Source organism: Falco naumanni, chromosome 8, assembly GCF_017639655.2.
Source record: "Falco naumanni isolate bFalNau1 chromosome 8, bFalNau1.pat, whole genome shotgun sequence".
Taxonomy (NCBI): domain Eukaryota; kingdom Metazoa; phylum Chordata; class Aves; order Falconiformes; family Falconidae; genus Falco; species Falco naumanni.
In genome coordinates this window covers 6,390,065-6,413,362 of record NC_054061.1, presented here as the reverse complement: position 1 = coordinate 6,413,362, position 23,298 = coordinate 6,390,065, and the positions used below count along the sequence as shown (strand labels likewise).

General features: G+C 42.8%; 1 protein-coding gene across 3 annotated transcripts; it reads left to right on the top strand.

Moving 5' to 3' along the window:
• The first annotated feature begins 687 nt into the window (after positions 1-687).
• Positions 688-23,298, top strand: TBC1D9B (TBC1 domain family member 9B). Of its 3 annotated transcripts, none has more exons than XM_040603590.1 (22): positions 688-896; positions 3,382-3,492; positions 6,526-6,644; positions 8,107-8,335; positions 8,960-9,218; positions 9,868-10,075; positions 10,208-10,420; positions 10,570-10,731; positions 11,337-11,487; positions 11,889-12,103; positions 12,843-12,960; positions 13,678-13,963; positions 14,629-14,758; positions 15,211-15,309; positions 16,144-16,212; positions 17,012-17,252; positions 17,605-17,670; positions 17,825-17,896; positions 18,315-18,365; positions 19,461-19,508; positions 19,959-20,065; positions 20,839-23,298. In XM_040603590.1, the coding sequence occupies exons 1-22, from the start codon at positions 779-781 to the stop codon at positions 21,529-21,531; spliced, it is 3,765 nt and encodes a 1,254-aa protein (XP_040459524.1). In that variant the 5' UTR covers positions 688-778; the 3' UTR covers positions 21,532-23,298. The 3 variants fall into 3 exon arrangements, with proteins under 3 accessions (XP_040459524.1, XP_040459525.1, XP_040459526.1); XM_040603591.1 differs by having other exon boundaries at positions 689-896; positions 18,333-18,365; XM_040603592.1 differs by lacking the exon at positions 18,315-18,365 and having other exon boundaries at positions 689-896.

Here is a 23,298-nt window from a genome sequence, read left to right as displayed (position 1 = left end):
CAGAGCTGCAAAATGAGGAAGAAACTGAGGGGGCTGCCAGGCGTGGGGTGGCTGGCAGATCCCAGGGCTGAGCAGGACCTTGCCAGGGCTGAGGTGCTGGAGGGGCATGTGCTTTGCAGCAGAAAGGGCACATGGAAAATGGATTTCCATCTCCCCAGAGGGGAGGGGAAGGTATTGCCAGCCTGGCAGGAGACCTGGACGTGTCCACAGTGCGCGGGGCTGCAGGTGAGGGCAGCAGTTTGGGGGCAGCAGTTTGGGGGAGGCTGTAGCCAATAAATTACTGCGTGTACGACGAGAGGGAGCGTTTAAATAATCGATCTTAATGGCAGCTTCAGCTGGTCCCACAGGGCTGCACAGGAAGGCTTCTCCTTTGCCTGATATTTTACTATATAAGCCCATTGCTCTCGTCAAACTCAAGCCGCCCTGGCAAAAGTCTTTTCAGTGCAGTGCCACCGAGAGGCACCCGCTCTGCAGAGCCCGGAGATGAACCCCAACTGCCCACCGAGGAGGTGGCACGCGCCGCACCCCAGGGAGCGGGGCTCGAACCCGCAACCCTTCCGCTGCGGGGCCGCGGCCCACCCTCCCGCGCCACGGCGGCAGCCGGCGCCGCCCCGCCGCAGTGAGGGAGCCGGGCCGCTAGAGGGCGCCGTGGCCGCCGGTCGCGGCGCGGCCCCGTGACCCGCCGGCGCGGCCCAGCCGCTCCCCCCGCGCCGCCTGCCCGCTCCGGCCGGGCCGAGCCCAGCCCCGCCGAGCGCTCCGCCGCGGCGGCCCCGCCGCGATGTGGCTGGGGCCCGAGGAGGTGCTGCTGGCCGGCGCGCTGTGGGTCACGGAGCGGGCCAACCCCTTCTTCTTGCTCCAGCGCCGGCGGGGACACGGCAAAGGGGGCGGCCTCACGGGTGAGGCGCGGCGGGGCTGAGGGGAGGCTCCGGCCTGGCCCGGCCGCCTCGGGGCCGGCGCTGCGCGGGCAGCGGCCGGGGGGTGCTCCTGCCCCGCTGCCGTGTCCCCGCAGGGCCCGGCCCGGCCGGGGGAGGGGGCTGCGGGGCCGCCCCAGGGCCGCGGCGCGGGTCCCGGAGGGCGGGGGCGGGAGCTGCCCGCCTCGGGGCGGCGGGGCTGGGGCTGGGGGCGGCGGGGGGAGGTGAGGGCCCCGCCGGCCGCGGTGGGCCCGTTCCGCCTCGCCCCGGGCCTCTCCCCGCTGTGTGTGGCCCCCGGAGAGCCCCCGGCCGCTGGAGGCCCTCGGGGGCGGTGGCCGCGCCTGCTGCCCCCCGGCCGGGCCCTGCAGCGCCTGGCGCGGCGGGGAGGGTGCTGGTGGCCAGGCCTGCCGGGGTGCTGGTGGCCAGCCAGGGCCAGTGACTAGCGGGGCGGGGGGCTGGGAGCATCTTCCCTTCTCAAAAATGGCTTCTTGGTCATTACCTTGCCATGAATTATCGAGGTGTTTTCTTTCTATTGTTTGTGTGTCTGTGTGGGTTTTCCAAGGTTTAGAGGATGAAAGTAAGATGTAGTTTTGAATTAATATAAAAATTGCGCTGGGCCGAGGGTGAAGTTCTGTGGGTGCAGCCCACTAAAACCTGCCCTGTCCCCATGTGCCCGATTGCCATGTGTGGTGACACAAACAGTTAAAATAATGTAACCATCGCCAAGGCATGATGCTAACAACAACAAAAAATGCCCTCACTTTTAAAATACCCCATGTCTGTGCAAAATGCTTACAGTTACGTGAATAACAGAAATGTGCTTTTTACAGTTGAGAATTACGTGCAGCCAGTTTCATGCATTAGCCCTATTAACCAGATAGACTTAAGTACAGAAATTACGCAGCTGATAAACATGCTTAGCATATTTCATCTTTTCACAATGTTCCAAATCATTCTGAATTACTCTTGTTTTATGTAACGTAACTCGTAGCATTTGTCATGTAGATACGTAATTGTACGACGGAATTTCCCATGTTTTTACAAAAAGAAATGACACCTGGTGCTATTCTGGCAACGTTTAAACACCTATTATTAAATGGTTGATGCTTTGAGCCAGTTTACTTCTTGAGCTCGTTTAACTCTGTGGGAGATTCTTCTTCAGAGCTCCTAGGTGTTAGAAGCCACGTGTCCTCTTTAAGGAGCTGCACAACTGCAAGTTGACATTTTAGAGTTAGAATGTAGATACTCAGCCAAGCTGGAAAGGTGTTTTAAGTTGCTGTCATACTCAGGTTCTTAAACGTGTCTTGTTACCAGTCCATATGTCGATATCTAACACCTTCAGTATTATTACAGGAAGTGTTCAAAATGACTTTTTAATTAGTATTCTGCCTAAAACTGAAACCTGGAGCCAAAACTGAGATCCTGCTGTGCAGGGTACATATGTGTATGTTTTAAGGATTACCAGATGAGCTTTATGGATGGTGTTTCCCTTGAAGTATAGTCACTGGTCTATTCCTAATCTGTTACTTGCTTTTGGATAGCCAAGAGAGATAAAGGGGAGGAAGTAGTGTGTATCATGATAATGAATGAGATATGGATGGGTACAGTTTGCTTAGACTTACCCAAACCATAGGGAATTGAGCCTGGGCCTCCCAGTGATCCAGAGGAGCAACCACGCTCCTCTCCAGGTTGTAATGTTAGAAAATTCTTAATGGTGAGGTTGTTGCAAAATTAATTTGCCTTAAAGATGCTAATAGTATGTTACCTAGACTAAAAAAAGCAAAGTATCATCTTAAATATTTTATTCATCTAGTAAACAGACTTAATTGAAATAAACGGATTTGCTTTACAAAGCCTGTCAGCATTTATTTTGGAAGTGCCTGCTTTTTTGTTTAACGTCACCTAAAAATATTTTGACTTCTCTATTACAAAAATTTTTGATTCTATGCCTTCTTTCTTTCTTTAATTGAAGTACTTCTAGAAACATCACTGAGACCTGTGAGTACCAGTTTTTCTAGAGCTATTTGATTCCATTTTGGATGAGTTATCTTACCTACTGTTTGCATAGTTGATGCTGAAAGATACAACATTGAAAACTCTTCTGTGTTTTAGTTTAGTAGACTTAGAAATCACTATTAGCAATAGAAACCCCAGAGAGGAAAATGCATCTCACTTCTGTTGGAGAATTCTCCTAGGAAGATAGAGGATTATAATGAGGTTTAGTAGACATTTGATTGCCATCTAAACTTTATCCATTGCCAGTGAGATTGGCTGTAGTTGGTTTGTAGGTAGTTTGCCTGCAGTGACTGGATGTATGTCTTCGTTTTCTTGACCAAGTGTCATTGCTCTTCCATCACAGTGTACATAATACGTATATTGGCATTTTTCTGTAGTGTTGATCCTTTATTTTTACTTAACCCAATTCTTCTTGGTATTGCATTGTTTTAATTTCTCTCTTTTTGCCTCCTAGGCCTTCTTGTGGGAACATTAGATGTGGTTTTGGATTCCAGTGCCAGGGTTGCCCCATACCGTATTCTGCACCAGACTCAGGACTCTCAAGTGTATTGGGCAGTGGCGTGCGGTATGTATTGATGTGACTCTTGTCAGGGGCTGGATTTGTGTTATTCTATTGGGGTTTTAGTTCAGATGATGAGAAACCCCACATAGGAGTGTTCTGTGACTGCTCAGGAAACTTTCCAGAGCTTCTGGTGGAGTAGTGGAAGATGTCAGAAATGACAAAACTTCTCAGTGGTGTTTAAACTATAGTTTAGGAACTTAAGGCTCTGTAAAAGCTTCTGTTTCTGCAGGTGTTATGAATTTTCTTTCTTCCAAGGTGTATCTGTTTGCAAGATCATAGTGACATTGTTCAGAGAATAAAACTGTGGTAAGATTGCTGTGGGATGATGAGTGTTGTGCCAAAACCTGCTTACCAAGAACACGGTACAAGATGGAAACATGTAACGTTGTTCGAAGCACCAAACGCTCTTTGAGGAATCTCTTTACTGTCTTGATCCAATTTATTTTTTTCTGCTATTTCTAGCCCATAATAGATGTATAGGTATACTATATCCATAAAATATATTACAATAACATTTTTTTAAAACATCAAGAATCCTTGACCTCTTCTATTTGAGAAATGTAACTGCTATGTTAGGATATCATGGTACAACCTTCTAATAGCTGGTGGTGAATTTTGATTAAGGTTTTAGGTCCTTCTGGTTACTAAAAAGAAAATAACTTCAGACATATTTGTAAGACTGACTTTGTTTATAGTAAGAATTTTCACTTCTCACTTTGTGGTTGAGACATAAAATATGAGCATGAAGTAATCATTTGCTAAGCCCACAGATGTTTGTGTCTTGCTTTCCCTGGTCCTGTCTTCTCCCCTGGCAACAAACACAGTATCCTCCCTTGAAGAACTAAAGTTCTGCAGAGGAGGAGTGTAGAAGTTGCTGTGTTTCACAGAAACTCAGTTTCCCTTGTGAGGAAGGTGGAGGCAGAGAGGAAGAAAGACAGAAAAACAAGATGACAGGCCAGAAACTGCATAAGGAAAAGCAGAATATTTAGTGGCTATATGGTGTAAATCTGAAATTTTATAGTATCTTGACACTCAGTGAGTGAGTTATTTTGCAGAATTTTGGGAGTGTTTTAGTTGATATTCTCTATATTTCAATTACTTTTAAGTGATGCAGGATGGTAAAATGAGGTGGGCTATATAACAGCTGAATGGAGTTTGATAAATTATTATGCTGGAGTAAATATATTGCCTTCGACCACAGTATTTTTGTAATCATATCTGGTTCTGATTTTATTGTCAAAGTAAGAGTACTGTCATTCACTGAAAGTTATAAAATGTATAGGGCTCTCTAGTTGAAAAATGCATATCTTTTATTTGCAATTTATCGTGTGTAGATACTAGTGGGCAGCATTCTGGTCATGCATGCAGCTTCGGCCTGTCAGCACTTTGTTCTTACAACTCTCTTCATAGGAATTACAGATTTTTACTTCTTCATGTATGTCGTCCTAACATTGTTCTTAGAAAAACGTCAATTATTGTGGCCTGGCTTATTTTAGCAATTTGTCTGCTGTCACTAGATGTGAGATGCAGCTCACAATACAAAACAGAATGCAGAGTTTATTGCCCTGCCGTTGTTGCTGGATCTGTGGTTTTTTTCCACAACTGAAGCATCCTATAATTGATAATTCTGTGCCCTTAAAATAAGCCATTTTGTATTACTCAATCATTTATCCTTTAAAAACATTGTCAGATGGCTAGTGTAGTTGTCAAGTAAACTTATACACAGAGGCAAAAGAAAAAATATTTGTTACCTAATCCATTGGGGCTGTACACACAAACTGAAATTTACAGCCCTGCAGTCCTTTGAGACAAGACAGCTTACTTGCTTCTAGTGTTTTGGTTTCACGTCCTGGAGGGTTTTTTTCTTATGAAACCACGGATTAGCTGGCATTGGGTTTTGTGGTTAGGTGTCCAGCTACAAATACATGAATACTATTTCATTGCTGAAGTTGCCTTCTAAAAAATTAAGTCAGGTAGAGCAATAGCTTTAGGGAGCTGCTTCTGTTGTTTGCTGCTTTCTTCTTTTCCATCATTAACCACACAGAGGGGTCCAACCTACTCGCAGAGAACTTGAGTAGAGGGAGGCATGCTGCTAACATTTTTGGATATCCCACTGCTTTGGTATGAAACCTCAAAATATAAATCTACTGGAACTTGGCAAAGAGAAACTTGCAAATAGCTTTGACTTGCATTTAAACAGATCTCTTTTTGTCTGCATTTAACAGTGTTTCTTACCTTATTAAAATAAAATTGATTTTTTTTTAATATTTCTTCTGCATTGTTTATCTGTCTGCTAGAGAGTGTAGTGATAGCTATCAATAGAGAGGAGGAAATCTTGCAGTAAATACAAATCTTAATTAATGGCAACTAACTAAGGCAAATTTCTATAGGAAGGTTCTTTAAATTGTTATACAGTGAACCTTATCTTTTGTGAACTGCTGTAGACTGTATGGTTAAAGACAACTAACTGATAGAAAGTTTGCTGAGACATTTTTTATTTAAGAAAGCAAAGAACTTACGTTAATATTTTGGTTGCTTTTTGTTTTGGAATTTTGTGCACTCTACTGACCATTGCCCATGGGTAATGGAACCTCTTTGTAAGTGTAAAAAGTTCAGTTGTGCTGAAATTTCTGGGTTCTTCTGAAAGTGTTGTTGGGGGGGGGTTTTGCTTTTTTTGTTTTCTTTTTTTTTTTTTTTTTGTTCTCGAATACCAGGAATTTAAAAAGCACTTCTTGTCTGGAACATAAGAATGCTTTTTGTCTGGGAAAAAAAGCTGTGTTTAGTGTGCACTGGCAAATAAGATGATCTGTTGATAGTGTGCTGATGATCCTTGGTGGCAGTGGAGACATTTCATTAGGAACATAATACATTGTTGTACATGAAATACCCTTGACATGTATGCAGTTGGTGTGTTTGATTTGTCCTGACCATTGTTTGGTAATGATTAGTTTCCTGCTGTGAACCAGGATGATAAAAGACCTTGTCCTAATTTCTTTTTTCTTTTCTCTTCCCATCATCTTTCACCCCTTGAATCAGGATCATCTCGTAAAGAGATCACAAAGCATTGGGAATGGTTGGAGAATAACTTACTGCAGACTCTGTCCATCTTTGATAATGAAGAAGATATCACCACCTTTGTCAAGGGCAAGATACATGTAAGCGACATGTTTCCCTGAAGGACTTCCAGATCCTGCGAAAGAAGGGGGAGGTGGTTGTAAGAATTTTTTACCCAAGGGAGGCAGCAAGAGCTCCATTGCAAAAGTCCTCTCTGGTCCCGTTTCAGACACATGCGTTTGAATTTGCCATGGAATGCATACAGTATTACCAGCATCATGCTACAGTCATAACACTGGACAAATATATTTGGAGGGGAAAAGGTTACAAGCAGTAGATCTGAAGGAACAGCCTGCTTAGGATCCTCCTACTAATTAAAATACAATACATCTTCAAAATCCTTGCCAATTATACCTTTGATGCAGAAAGAATGTTTAGTGAGGGTTCATCTAGCAACAAATATGGGAGAATTCTGGTTTGCTAGCAATGTACTTGCCCTGCCACAGTGGGCTAAAAGGCATCTAGGTTGTAAAGGAGCTGCACCCCAACTTCCACTGACTTCTGAGTCGGACAGGTGTCTCTGCTTATTGAGCAGGTAACACACTTCAGAGTCCCAGCCCACAGATTCTCCAGAGTAGAAACTTAGAAATACAGGGTTTTATTGAACATCAGCAATTGAGCTTTTTCAGTACTCCTGTCAGACTCTTTGTATTGTCTGTGTGTGTCTGTGTGAGAGAGGTCGTGGTCATTTGTTTTTCCTTCTGGCCAGTCAAGATCTGACAGACTGTAAAATTCTGCCCTTCCTGGCAGATTATCTTCTTCCTGTTGAAGAAACATGTATGCAAGTGAAAATAGGCTTCAGTTCTTCTGCAGGGTGTTCAAAGTGTTACCAGGCCAGCCATAAGAAACTCAGTCAAATGTTAAACATGAATACTTTGGGAGCAGATCCCAGATCCTAGACTATCTGACTGCTCTTCCTGCATGTCTTTACTATTTCTCTAATGTGGTGAGAAATAATAATGCGGTGTTGTATTTCTTGTTTCTCTGCCGGACTGCTGCTGTGGCTTTGCTGTGTATTATGTCTGTCAGCAGGCATGTTCCCTTTTGCTTCTTCTTTTTCTCTTCTCATGAGCAGCTGAGGGAACTGGGGGTGTTTAGCCTGGAGAAAAGGAGGTTCGGGGGACACCTTGTCACTCTCTACAACTACCTGAAAGGAGGTTGTAGTGAAGTGGGTGTTGGTCTGTTTTCCCAGGTAACAAGTGATAGGACGAGAGGAAATGGCCTCAGATTGCCCCAGGGGAGGTTTAGGTTGGATGTTAGGAAAAATTTCTTCACCAGAGGGGTTGTGAAGCACTGGAAGAGGCTGCCCAGGGAGGTGGTGGAGTCACCATCCCTGGAGGTATTTAAAAAATGTGTAGATGTGGCACTTTGGGACATGGGTTTAGTGGTAGGCTTGGCAGTGTTGTGTTAACAGTTGGACTTGACCTTAAAGGTCTTTTCCAACCTAATGATCTTAAAGGTCTTTTCCAACCTAAACAATTCTATGATTTTGTGTCCTTTCAGGGAATTATTGCTGAAGAGAACAAGAATGAGCAGCCCCAGAGTGAAGAAGATCCAGGTAAATTCAAAGAGGCTGAAGTGAAGATGCGGAAGCAGTTTGGGATGCCTGAGGTGGAGAAGTTGGTCAATTACTATTCCTGCAGCTATTGGAAGGGGCGCGTGCCCAGGCAGGGTTGGCTGTACCTCACTGTCAATCACCTCTGTTTCTACTCCTTTCTGCTGGGCAAAGAGGGTGAGTTACAAGCCTTCTAGTTGTTTTTCTGCCATTTCTTCTTGATTGCAAATGATCTTGTGTGTGAACTTTTTTTAAATCTTACAGGGTTTTTTTCCTTTTAGCAATCCTTTGAGCTCTAGCATAACGCATAGATCAGTCCTTGCAGTTACAGGCACTTCAATGATGTTTAGACTGAATGCCTGAGTTCCAAATCACTTCTCAAGTTGTACAAGTACACCTGAAGCTTTACTTAAATTGTATTAGAGAACTAAGCAATATTTTTATTTTTACCTTGGTGCGTTTTGTTTGGAGCTACTGCCAGGACCCAGTATTTACAAAGCTTCAGCTCCCGAGTCTAAAGCTGGAAAGAATGAAAACTTGAGTAATTGTACTTGAAAGCATTTACTGGATGAGAGAGAGACCTTTTGGAACTGCATTATTTCTAGTCTAGTTAATCCCAAAGATTATTTCCAAGTATTTTTGGAGAGCCAGTAAATGTATGAGGAGAAGAATTGTCCATGTGTAAGAGGGGAAAAATGCTGCTACACTGAGAGCTTACTGGCTATTTGAGCTTCATTTCTGATAGTTCGTTGTTCTGCCTCAAATTGTAATAGTAGGTTTTTCTGAATTTTTCTCCCTCAGTTACACTGGTGATCCAGTGGGTGGATGTAACCCAGCTAGAAAAAAATGCTACACTGCTGTTCCCTGAGTGCATTAAAGTAAGCACAAGGGACAGTGAACTTTATTTTTCCATGTTTCTCAACATCAACGAGACATTCAAGCTGATGGAGCAGTTGGCTAACATTGCTATGCGGCAGCTGTTGGATAATGAGAGCTTCCTACAGGACAAGTCCCTCCCAAAGCCCAGGAAGCCTCTTAAGAACATCTCTGCACTAAAGAGGTATATGTTTCCAGCAGTGAGAAGAGAAAAAAGATGATAGGGGTTTGTAATAATAAATCTGCATTACTGTGTAGCTCTTTGGTGCCACTGGGGTTTTCTCACTCTAGGGGCTGCATCACTTATTTCAGTCATTAGCCCTCTCGCTATTCTTTTTTTCTCCATCCCAAATTGGAACTGAATACACACACACCTCATGTCTTTCTCAGGCATGAGTAGGCACTAGTCAGAAGGAATTTTCAAGTAGAAACTGTTGAAAATCTGGTTTTAAAAAAATAGTGAAAGAAGAAAATTACATCAGCCTCTTTGTATGAAGTTGAACATTTACAGAAAGTAATATACATTTGTATTGTAATAAAACCTTCCACTGGGGACTGTTCTCTGCAGTTTTAGAATCTGATGTAACATTTAAGTCTCACAGATGCACTTGCATATTTTATCTTGTATTGCAGGACATACCTTGTCAGTGAAGTATGTCTGAAGGCTGAAAGAGGAGTCAGATAAGGGGTGGCATCTCAGTTAGAGAAACGAATACTAAGAATACGCAGCACAGTCTGAAGGTTATGATTGCAATGAACACTTAAGATTAGTATTTGAATGGGGTTTTCAAGTGAGAAAAAAACTCTGGGGACTACTCTTTACTTTTCTCCAGAGACCTGGATGCTCGAGCCAAAAACGAGTGCTACCGTGCCACTTTCCGGCTGCCCAAGGATGAATGCCTGGATGGACATACAGATTGTACCTTGTGGACACCGTTCAACAAGATGCATATTCCTGGCCAGATGTTTGTTTCCAACAATTACATCTGTTTTGCCAGCAAGGCAGAGGAGGCCTGTCATCTCATCATTCCACTCAGGGAGGTGGGGATTTTTTTGCCATATATTAAGGCTACAGACCTTTCTTGTCTTTTGTGTGGTTCTGTCTTGTATGTGGTGCTTTACAGATAATGGAGAATTTGCTAGATCCAAATGGCCCTTGTCTTTGTTTTCTAGGTGACAATAGTTGAGAAAGCAGATAGTTCCAGTGTCTTGCCCAGCCCTCTGTCCATCAGCACTAAAAGTAAAATGACCTTCTTCTTTGCCAATCTGAAAGACCGGGATTTCTTGGTACAGAGAATCTCTGACTTCTTGCAGAGAACGCCATCCAAGAAACCATGTGGCAGCGACAGAGAATGGAAGTGGAATTTGGCCGATCCTGGTTCCGAGGTACTAAGGAAATAGCTGGGAGGAGCATTTGCCAGCTTCTCAGAGTTATGTTAACAGTGTTCATTGCCAGCAAGTGCTGTCTCTTTGTTAGGCAGTTAGCAGAGCAGGGAGGCTGCCTGATCTCAGATGCTTTATGTTCTGTTGTTCAGGAGGTTCCAGAGTTGCCTTCCAGCAGCCCGCTTGCAGTTAGCCCCACGCCTGCTCTCAGCTGTCGACCTGTCAACTTCTGTGCGGGGGAAGTGCCAACAGCCTCACAGGGACTACTCAAACTCTTCAGAAGAAATTCCGAGGAGCTCTTGGGACCCAAAGGGGTAAATATTATTTTAACCTAAAACAAGTGAGTCTTAGTAGCTTGCAGTAGATTGCAAATTTGCTGTCCTGCTCTAGGGCTGAAGATGCATTTTATCCCTCATCAGTCCTGCAGTGTCACTGCTGTGTCTGTCACAGTGATAGTGCTGCATAGATGTAACCTGACCATCAGCTTGCTTTACCAGTACTGAGGTATCTGAGATACCTGAGGAGAGACTGCAAAATTAGTGTTACATGCTTCTGGGATGTAAATTCATGTCTGGGAAGAACTACTTTTCTTCAGATCAAGAAAGCAGAGAACTGGTATCTGCATGCTAATTAATCATCATAGGCCATGGTTCTGCTTGCATTTATGTGGAGGTTTGCACAGTGTAATGCTGTTGCACAGCCCACGTTAGTGTTGTAATGACTTTAAGCAAGGTCAGAACTGATTCAGAACAGTGTAGATTAGCAAACACCCTTTCATTCAGCAGGGAGGAGGAAGGCTTTACATGTCACAATGCATTCCTCTTGTGAAGCACAGGCCTCAGTATACCCAGAAATTACCTTTCCTACAAACATAAAAATGCATTAATCTCCTAAAATGGCCATATTTGTTCCTGTGAAGGCAAAGGAGAAGATGAAGGAAGAGTCTTGGAACATTCATTTCTTTGAATATGGGCGAGGGATGTGTATGTATCGCACTGCCAGGACTAGGGAGCTGGTGCAAAAAGGAATACCAGAGAATCTTCGTGGAGAGCTGTGGCTCCTTTTCTCAGGTAGGATGTTGTGCCAGATATTTGACAGGTAGCAGGAATAAGCTTTCTGCACATCTCAAAGGAAAAGGTATAAATCTTAGCTTGTTTCTGAAGAAATTAATTACAGGTTAACTCCACATGAATGGATGGTTTTGCTAAAAATGCTTTGCAAAAAAGTGATTGCATTGCTGAGATGACTTTCTTCATGAGCATGGTAGCTCTTTGGCCTCCTTTGTCTTGGTTTCAGTGTTGGTACATAAACTCTAACATGATGATTTAACAATGAGTTTGTTACTGTACTTTCATATCTATTTGTAGTTGATGAGTTCATGTAGTGCTTCCTGGCTGCCTCGTCTCGGAAACTGTGGGCATGAAATCTGTATTCCAGAGCTCAAGAGGTGAAGCAGTGTTTGTCATTACAGGGGCTTGGAATGAGATGGTGACTCATCCTGGTTACTATGCAGATCTTGTGGAAAAGTCAATGGGAAAGTACAATCTTGCTACAGAGGAAATTGAGAGAGATCTGCACCGTTCTATGCCAGAACATCCTGCCTTCCAGAATGAGCTGGGAATTGCTGCCCTCCGGAGGGTCTTAACAGCTTATGCATTCAGAAATCCAACAATTGGGTACTGTCAGGTAAGAAAGAACTCTGAGGCTTGTTAGTCCTACACAGTGACCATGACTGACTTGGCTTTTCCTGCATTTTTTTTTGTTTGGTTTTGAGCTTTTCCTTCATGCTATCCATGTGGTGGTGTGAGAGTAGGAAAGAAGTGGTTTTGTTGCAAGATCTCTTAACTGTCCTTTGGATGCAGCATTTAAATAGACGGCACATTTCTGTTAGGTGTAATAACAGAGTCTGTTGCTAGTTTTCCTGCTAGACGTTTTCCTAGTTCAACAAAACCATCTTCTGGTTTCATTAAAAAGAGCAATTAAATAAGTGGTAATGCATATGGGCAGTGTCATGAAAATTGAGCCAGTTGCTGGTTTGTGAAACAGCTCAGTGGAAATTCAGATTCATTTTGTGTATTGCTCTGGTACTGGAGGTTCTCGTGTTGCTCTGTTATGACTAAACTGTTACAAAGCTTTCTATGAAAACTTTGAAAATTATACTTAGTCACATTGAATGAAAGTGCTTGGAAAAAAAAGTAGTTGTATTATTTGCTGCCTCACAAACAGAGAAACCAAAACAGGAAGGTAAATTGGCTCAAGGTCATCTATTGACTCAGATACTAGTAACAGCTGGAAACAGATGTGACTCTTGGGGACAGTTTTGTTGTATTCAAGCTTTTTAAGTTTAGCTGGTCTGTAATGACAGAGCTTTCATGAACATCTTCATGTTTTTCTCCTCTGTGTATATGACTCTGCTGGCTTGTAGGCCATGAACATTGTTACATCAGTGCTGTTGCTATACTGCAACGAGGAAGAGGCTTTCTGGCTCCTAGTGGCTTTATGTGAGAGGATGTTGCCAGATTACTACAACACAAGAGTAGTGGGTGAGTCTTTGTCAAGTTCATGCTGGAGCCTGGATTTTCAGCTACAGTTGCGCCAGCATGTCTCAGGAACATTCTGTTGTTCAGAATGAATTAAATGTGATGCATTTTAAAGATGATGAAGCACAACCCTGTTCCCTTTAAAGTTGCAGGTGTGTGATGGAGACATAGGAAGAGACACTACAGACTACCAAGGTAGTAGTACTACCTTGTAGTAACAAGGAAGATGAAGTCACTAAAAATTGGTAGCAGGAGGGACCCTTAGCAATAAGGAGGCATATCTAGAAGAAAATTATTGGGTTATTTTTTACCCATCTGAATGATGTATTATATCTTTGGAATAGGCTCCCAGGAAAGGTTAGTGAAAGCACCGCTTCATGGGCTTTTAAAGTTGGTCTGTGTAAAAGAGTATAGTTTGATGTAAATATCATAACACCAGTAATCCTCCACCCCTCCTTTCAGGGAAACTGTATACATCAATGAAAGATTCTGTTTCTGCATGCTCTGCAATGTTGGAATAGTTTCTATCTAAAGGTGTTGGTTTTATTGAGAACAGGGAACAAATCTAAATAAATGTGTTAATTTCAGTTCTCATGTTAAGAGATTTATATGAAGTCAAAGTGAACTCACACTATTTTGTTTAAGTAATTGATCAGCTTCAGTATAGTACCATAATACCACCAATTTGAGTTCTACCGTTGGTTTTGTTTGTTTCCCCAGGTGCATTGGTGGACCAAGGCATCTTTGAGGAACTTACACGAGAGTATCTTCCGCAGCTGTCAGAAAAGATGCAGGACCTAGGAGTGATTTCCACCATATCTCTTTCCTGGTTTCTCACTCTCTTTCTCAGTGTCATGCCCTTTGAGAGTGCCGTGGTCATTGTTGACTGTTTCTTCTATGAGGGAATCAAGTTTATCTTGCAGGTGTCATTGGCCATACTTGATGCCAACATGGAGAAGTTGTTGCAGTGCTGTGATGAAGGTGAAGCTATGACTATTCTGGGCAGGTACCATTTGTTGTTCTTATTTATAACTGAATAGTAATGGTACCCTTTTAGTCATCATCTCTTCCTACCTAATTCCATTACATAGCAGGTCACAGGTAACACTAGCATGAAAAGTGAGCTCCAGAGAGGTTTGCTATTGCTTTCTACAACAGCTGAAATTAATTTTTGGCTCAAGTGTGGAGGAATCCTGTATTTCTGGAATTAATTGCTTTGCAGCATAATGCATTCTTGCATCTCAGTTTGAATTTGAATTCCAAAGAGTTGTTTGTCTGAAATTCACAGAAGAATTCTGATCTACTGTTAACAAATCCTGGCAGGTATTGCCTTCTAGAAATATAAAACTTTTCCAAGCAAGTATCTCCCAGGTCTCTTAAATGTAAGGTTTTCTTGTTTGAAATGTGAATCTCTTCTATATGCAGTAGGATCTTCAGCTTATGACTAGAAGCCCCCTTTAAAAAGAGTAAATACCCCCAAAACCAGGGGGAAAGTCAACTTTACTTCAGGTACATTGAGGGTAGGATTGTACCTTAGCTGAGAAAAATTAGATTTTCCTACATATTTAAATCAGTGATACAAAGAAGTTGGGAATGATGTGTTTAGGGTATTATTTCTTTTCCTAGACACTAATCCTGGAGTCTTGCATCTGTTCTGTTTTTTCCCCACAGGTATTTGGACAATGTAGTTAACAGACAGAGTGTCTCTCCCCCTATTCCCCACTTGCATGCCTTATTGACGAGTGGAGATGACCCGCCACTTGAAATCGATATCTTTGAACTCATCAAAACATCCTATGAGGTAAGGTTCTGGCTTAGTTTTTGCCCAAGAGATTTTTGTCGACTAACATCCAGTTTTATACTTTGTTTTATACTGAACAGTGCTCATAGCTTGATGTGCTTGAGTGCAGGCTCAAGCCATTAATCCACCTGTTTGGTATGAGTAGAGCCTAACGCTGTTGGCTGTTGCAGATCTGTATTTCTGTCAGTCCTGACAGATGCATTTTCAGCTGTTCTTTAGAAACCTCTGATGCTGGGTTTCTCATGAATTCTGCATGACTTCTTTTGCAGGACAGGGGTGAATAGGGAATAGAGCTCAACTTTTTTCTCATCTTCTTGTTGCTTGTAAAAAGCTTCTAGGGATTTTAGATCATCTCTGAGGGGATAGTATGCTTCTTAAAGAACATGTAATTGAACAGGGATTATTCTTTCTTTAGGAGATGATGTTGACCTGGTCTGCTTCCTTTCTTGTAGAAATTTAGCAATCTGAAGGCAGATGACATTGAACAAATGCGTTTTAAACAAAGGCTGAAAGTGATCCAGTCTTTGGAGGATACAGCCAAGAAGAGTGTGGTATGTGACTCCCATATTGAATGAGCTACCAAATGGTGTATTGATGGAATGTGTTTTGCTGTGAGCATCTAGAACATTTGTGCTGTAGCAGACCCAGTTTTGAGTGACTTGAAGAACTGCAGTTCCTGTGAAAACTGGATTTAGTGGCTGGAATAATGGATTTTCAGTTTTCTTCTTCACATGGTTCTAGTTAGTCTAATAAATGGGTTGAAGTGCTTAGGACATGATTGAATTAGATATTTGGCGTGGAAGGAGATAAAAACTACTTGTAGGCCTTGTAATAGCCTCCACTTCCTAGTGCTGTCTGTTTTACTGCTTGCCTGGAATCTTTGAGGAAGAGTAGCTAGCAGATAATTGTTTTCCTGCCATTTAGGAAATATGCTAGCACATTAGGGAATTTTACAGAAAGGTTCATGGCCAAAGGGGAGTATCTGTATCTATTGCATTTATTTTCCATGTCCTAGTTGGAGAACCTCATCCACATGCTTCTTTCACTGTTGTTTTTCAATGTATCTGAGTCAAACATCTGAAGATAAAAACAAGAGGGAGGGGCAACACAGTCTTGCAGAGTCAGATCTGCACAAACAAGAAGTAAGCGCAGCAATTTTTTCTAGCTGCGCAAAATGTCAGCAGTTTCTGCTTGACCAGAAACTGTCTTCCTGACCTGTAATCCATAGCAATAGGAGGTATTAGAATGGTTATGTTTTCCCTCCCATCCTGTGTTGTATCCCCTTGCACTTGTTTTTTTCTGTTACACAGATTTTTCAGTGAGTTGTATTTAATTGTTCCTAGCTTTGAAGCAAATTGTTCACTCTGTTTTCTCCCTAACTATAGGTCCGAGCTGTGTCTGGTGACATTGGTTTCTCTATTGAAGAACTAGAAGAGCTATATGTAGTGTTCAAGGTAAGAAATTAGAGTGAGGAAGAATGTTCTGACACAGAGAGAAGAAATACCAAAATAAGTTGGAAGGGAACCAGTAACTTTGCTTTGATTCTTGATCCAGCCTGTCAGAAACAGATGTGTCATTCTGTTAACAAGGTGCCAGTAAGACTGGCCTTATTACTATCTGATTGATTCCCCTTGCTCAAAGATGGCCAAAACACGTTCAAATGATATTTGAAATGATTTTCAAACACATATTTTAACCATTCTTATTCAGAAAGAGATTGTGGAGTCAATAGAAAGGAATGTCGCATAGCATTGCAAATGGGGAGCTAGAATTGACTGTACCTCAGTTTTCATTCTCAGGTTTGCCATTGACTTGATCTGTAATTGTAATAAAATTACTTAAGTACTTTGCCTCTATTTGTCACTGTATGTATTTTTATAACAGTGTTATTACCCAACTACACTTACCAAAGTCACTGTGAACTGAGTTGCACTGTGCTGTAGGCTCAGAGAGGCTTAATTGGAAAAGCTATATGTTGCCTTTGCAGTAAAGCCTGACTGTCATTTTGTTCAAACCTGAAGTCATGGTTTTTGTATTTTTCACTTCAAAGTGCTTTTTGTGAAATCCCTGTCTCTTCCTTCATTTTGTGTTATTTTGTAGTGAAGTAACGCTCGGAATAATGGGGGAGATAAACTGTGTCCTGAAATGTCTCCTCTCTGCTTACTCGATGCTATTCTTGAGCTAATAACCGTCTCCACTCGTGGACTGTTGTAGTGTAGTATAATCTGACCTGTTAATCCTTTCCCTCCAAAGGCAAAGTATCTGATGAGCTGTTACTGGGGAAATAATCGTGCTGCAGCTGCCCGCCGAGATCAGAGTTTACCCTACCTGGAGCAGTATCGCATAGATGTGGAGCAGTTCAAAGAGCTGTTCATCAGTTTGACCCCTTGGTCCTGTGGCGCACATACGCCTGTGCTAGCAGGGCGTTTGTTCCGGCTCCTGGATGAGAACAGGGATTCTCTCATTAACTTCAAGGAGTTTGTGACAGGGATGAGTAAGTGGTGTTTTCAGAGATGATGGAATATTGCAATGAAGTGTTTCTGTCTTTTTCCAAGCAGGGAACTAAAAGGAGATAGTGGTGGTTGCACTGTCATGAGGGGAGGGTTGGCAGCCTTTCAGGAAGCCTCGGGCAGAACAAAAGATGCCTTTTTGCTGCTAGGCAGTTTCCCATTTTGGGAAACCAACAAGATGCAGCTTTGCTCTGGATTTCTTTACTGCTTCTGCACAGGGCTTTGTGCAATTAATGTTTCCTCATTGCATGTGAACTCGTTCTGTTCCAAGTCTGTGAGCAGAGGATGGTTCTTTATCCTGAGTGTTATTTTTCTTAACCTTTTTTTTCTTCACAGGTGGGATGTACCACGGTGACCTCACTGAAAAACTCAAAGTACTCTACAAACTGCATCTGCCTCCTGGTGAGTGATAGCTTCTATATACTGCTACGATTGAGCATGGGTTGTTCCGACATGCAAATCAAAAGGGATGCCTCGTGGATTTTGGTAATGAAGCGAGTGGTACTGCTGTTCAGTTAGCTTAGAAATCCTAACATTTCCTTCTCTGTAAATACAGCTCTGAATCCAGAGGAGACAGAGTCTGCTTTGGAGGCCACAAGTTACTTCACAGAGGATGTTACAACAGAAGGTAATACAACACTGCTGCCTTTACCTCTCAGTTTAGGCAGGAATTGCAGCATAAATCCACGTGCTGTGAATAGTGATTTTGTACAAGACATGGTCTCACGGTGGCAGTATGTTAAGATTGCCGGTGTGTTTGAGTTCGCTGTCTTTGTTGCATGATGGGAAAGAGGTTTGGAGCTTAAACTCCTCAGTGCCCATTTCATCCAGGACACAGCATGCTCTGAAGCATATTTGTAGACTGCCGAGGAGGAGCAGTGTGCTTTTACCCAGCCCCTGTCTCCCACCATGATTTAGGGTTTTCATGCAAGTCTCATTGTCTTTCTTCCTGTTTTTGTTTCCTTCTCTTTGTCTGTCTGTGCCTGGCCTTTTCTTCTGTTTTATCTGGGATACTGTCCCTTCAACCCCTTTTTCTGCTGCTCAAGTATCTCCTTTTGTCTCAGAGCTGGATTTCTGCCTGCACTGTGAGTCTCAAGGTCAGTCCATGGATTATGTGCATGCATTGAGCATGGCTATAATGCTGATATCATCTGCCAGCACCACTGTGCTCTTTTAAATACTCTGAAGTTGTTGCTGCTGCTCCTCTCTCATGACACTCCCACTATGAGTAAAGTGCTATAAGTAATTAGATATCTTTCAATATATTCTGCCTATTGAGTTTCAACCTTGGTCAAAATAGGTTTTGTCTGGCTTCTTTCAGTGGAATTTATTTCACCACCAGAAACCGGCAGGCAGAAAATACACCCAGAGTAGAGTGTGAGGGGTGCTAGGCCTGCTGGCCTGGGTAGGTGATACCTGTACCAACTCCACAGTCTTCTAATTTAAAGGAATAAGGATGCATGCCATTGAATTATAAAACTGTTAGTATAGACTCATTTACTGCATTTCTTAAAATGCAATTTGAGGGATTATCAAACAGGAAATCAAAGTATGCCAGTTGCGTTAAATGTTTACCAAAACGTAATAATGCTCAAAGAAAAATCTGAGTGAAAAACTACAAGGCATGATTGTGCTGTTTGGTGCTGGGTGGCTAACTTTAACAGTCTGAGTTGAGCCAGGACTTCCCCTTTAGTCTAGTGACAATATAGGGAACCAGGAGCTAAGTTCATGAAGTTAGGCTCTACAAATAACTCCTACAGTGTTAGTTCAGTCAGTGAATAATGGTGAGTGTAGGTATTAGTCATACATCTGCTGAGTACTGGTTTGGGTTTTTTTCCATTCATTATCTTGCTTTGGATAACAGAACTTCTTTGCTTTTAAGCCATCACGTTGCTTAGCTGTCTTTCATATCTGTGTTTCACCCTTTCTTTTAAGAGTTCTGCCCTCTATCTCAGCTCTTCAACCCACTTTTCAGTGTGGCGCTTTATCCGGTTCATCCCACCAGCCTCTTGCTTCCATCCTGTTCTGTTCACTCCTCCAAACATGATGTGGGAGTGTTGAGATTGAACTTCTGTTAAATATATTCTTGTATGATTTCAATTTGTGTATTTTGAGTTTTCTTATGTTCTTTATGTATTATATTGCTGAAAATCAGCTATTAATCATTCTTCTATAATTCCATAATTTTTTAGAAACCCAAGATGATAAGGGAAGGAGAAATGAGAATGGTCCAGAAAAAGGTAATTTCATCATCAATAGACGACATTCTAGTCTTGTCTGTCTCATATTATAAACTGTTCGTCATCCATTGCTGTATCAAGGAGACCTTTCAAAGTGTCCCTCAAGGACAGAGGTAAAGTGGGATGCAAGCTGGGAAGTAAATCTCTCATGCCTTACTGCTCTAACTCTTACATACCAAGATCGTAACATTTGTACATCATGTTTGTTAAGTTGTCAACTCAGAGTTATTTATGAGAAGTCAGGCCAAGGCAGCAGTGTTAAAATATTTGCTTTACTGAACTGGATCAGATAAACCAGGAGAAAATGGTGCAGCCTTCCTGGTAGATGCATTCCTGAACTGTCAATAAAACCTGCTTCCAGCATGATTTTTGCTGGCACAGCGTTCCATTCACTTCTTAAGTCTGAAACAGTTAACCACCCGACGCTAGCAGCTTCTTGTTGCCTTGCAGAGGAGAAAGGTACCAGTCCACAGGACTATAGATACTACCTAAGAATGTGGGCCAAGGAAAAAGAGTCCAAGAAAGAAACCATTAAAGATCTCCCCAAAATGAGTCAGGTAAGAAATGAACGTGAAGGTTTCCAGTTAGACAACTGGCAGCTTAGTGGGGAATTCAGCAGTATGTGCAGCCACTTTGCCAGCATACTCAGTCCTTGCCTGTAGATTGCCCTGCTGTTCTGGTGAGCTTTAGAAGCCTCTTAACTCCACACATTTGTGTTGACTTCCTCGGTGGACATGGACAAACTGCTTTGTTTCCACCAAAGGTATTTGATTCTCTCTGCCTCCAGACCAGTTTTTCCTATAAGAACTGCAATCTGTGTTTTCCCTCCCAAGCAGTATGTTTCAAATATGGCACCAGTTGCATAAACCTGTCTGGATTTTTTGGTTTTGCATTGCCTCGAGTTACAGCTGCTTGGTGGAGAGTGAAGAATGTGGTTACAGCAATGAGAGTCTGATGACTGGTGTGATCTTTTCTGTCTCTAATTTCCTTGATGGTTGCTGCTTAAACCAGTTTGGAAATGCTTAGAAGCTGACCACAAAAGTGTAGCAGGACAGAAGTAAAACTTTGTGTTTTCTCAGATGTGAGTGTGTGAGTACTCTGTTCATCTGTCAGCACAAAAACCCCACCGCTATTAAATTGCTAGTCATGTCTCAATTTAGCTGCTACAGCAGAGAGAGAAACATTTGCCTGTATTGAACTGTTCTGAATCAGTACAGTAAGTTGCCACTTACTTGGTGGGGAGGCAAGTAAACAAGGAGTCGGTCAAGATAGTGCGCTGTCAAGTTTTTTCAGCCTGAAGTATGATTTTTTTGGTCTTTGTCTTTTGAAGGAACAATTCATAGAGTTATGCAAGACTCTATACAACATGTTCAGCGAGGACCCCGTGGAGCAAGAGCTGTACCATGCAATTGCCACTGTAGCCAGTCTTCTTCTGCGAATTGGGGAGGTTGGAAAAAAATTCTCCAGCAAGCCCATGAGGAAGTCTGAGGACTGCAGAGCAAACAATACCCAAGATCCTGTGAGTGAAGAGGAGTCACCAACATCTGAACACAGTCAGAATTCAGCAGTGGAGCAGCAACCCCAAGCTGACCATGAGGACAAAACCTGTGGAGATGTTCAGCCTGAAAAAGCACAGCAGGAGAACCAAACCTTAGGAGATGCGTCAGCGGAAGGACCAGGCTCTCCTTTACAGCTGCTATCAGATGATGAAACCAAAGATGATATGTCCATGTCTTCCTACTCCATGGTCAGCACAGGCTCCTTGCAGTGTGAAGACATTGCAGATGACACGGTCCTGGTTGGCTGTGAAGGCAGCAGTGCAGCTGCCAGGTATGGTAGTACCATTGATACTGACTGGTCTATCTCCTTTGAGCAGATCTTAGCTTCCATGCTGACGGAAACAGCCCTTGTAAACTACTTTGAGAAAAAGGTCGACATTCTCCAAAAGATCAAAGATCAGAAGAAAGTAGAGAGGCAGTTCAGTTCATCCAGTGACTATGAACTTTCCTCCGTGTCAGGGTGAACTCAAAAAAGCAGGAATTGTCTTTGGGAGATAAAACGGAGATAATGTGGCAGATGGCAGGATGGTTCGGTATCTTGTGTTGGGGATTTTTTTGTTGTTGTTGTTTAATCAGAGACCAGTAACTCCACAATTACAGTAGATTCCAATTGATAAGGGGCTTCTGACAGCGACTGTTTTTTGTAGGTGCTTCTTTGGCTACTCTGGCTGACAGAATTAGATTTACATTCTCAAGAGCCATTAGAACCTAATAGCCCCTGACATATAGAATTACCAGCATAAATTATGCATGTCTGCCTTTTGCTATCTTTTATTTTAATGAAGTTCTGTTTCAGACAGTAACCGCTCCTTGCCTGCCCTTCCTTGTTTGCTGCAGGTTTCTGAGTAACTTGCACGGCAGATGCAGCCTGGCTTGAAACCATGTTCACCTCTGGCTGCCAGTCTGAGAGCTAATGCAGTGTAGTCAAGTCCTGTAGGACCCTGGCCTATAAATAGTCTTGTAAGTTCTTCAGTGCTGTTCTGTGACTCAGCAGCTATAATGCAAATGTGCCCCACTGCCCCCAGCACCCTAAGTTCTAAACACAGACGTTCCTTGGATCTGCTGGTTTATTTCAGATGTGATTTGGCATTTTCATAGTGTATGATCACTGTCTCCTTCAGCATTCAGGAGTTTTCAGACAAGCCTGGTTTTCTAGCATTTGCTTTTCTAATTCTTTGAAAACCCTTGTTTTTCGTTTGTCCGGGAAGCCACAAGCTCCTTGACTTCAGTGCAGAAGAATATTAAGTCAATCAGTGGGCTCATGACAGTTATAACGAGGGAACAAGTTCCTAGATGAGAAGTCAGTGAATCAGCCTCAGCGTTACAGGGCAGTGACACACTGGTCTGCTGGACTTTCCCCATCGGTACAGAAAACATTCATTGTTCCCTGCTAACTCTGTTTTTACTAGCTAGTGATGGGTCCAGTTTTTAGGAGGACCCCTACAAATACTCTGATCCATCAGCCCTCACAAATGCTTGGGCCAGAAGATGTACAGGAGCGTTGTGCCACCTGCAGCTGCTCAGTGTGTCCTTTCTGAACATCTCCTGTACAAAGAGTCTAGCAATGGATGTGCTTTTAGAAACTGCCATACATCAAAGGGCATTTGTACCTGAAGAGGAAGAATTCATAGTGCAGCCCTCTGCCATCAGCCCATTATGGGAAACCTCAACAGACTAGATCTCTTTCCAGTTAGAGATAAAATAACTGGGAGACTGAGTTAATGCTTTTTTTAATCAATTAAGACCAGAAGAAACTAAGAGTTAGCCTTCTGGTAGCAAGGTGTGCACTCCAAGGGAGGAGAATTAATGCTGTTCTACAGATAAATTCATCTCAGTACGCAGGCATCTGCCTCGCAGGGCTGGGGAGAGCTGCTGCTGGGCGAGAGCAGACCCCGCACTGAAGGCAAGGTTGGCTGCAGCTTTTGGCTGGTGTTTGGAATATAAAGGATGGGAAAGACACGTACAGGTGGATGTTCCCATTTAACACTACTTTGTGTGCTACTCAGTGTTAATTCCTCCTTGTGACATTCTCTGTATGTATTCACAGCTGGTACATACTTCTCTGCCTCCTCTGTCCTGTATCACTGGAGAGCAGCCATTAGTAAAACTGCTTTTACTAATTATTCAGTAATTTATTGTAATTTTTTAAAAGTACAAATAATACATGTGATTTTACACTGTCTGTCTGTCTTATCTGTCACGTACTCAATAAAGGAACCAGAATCCTGTAA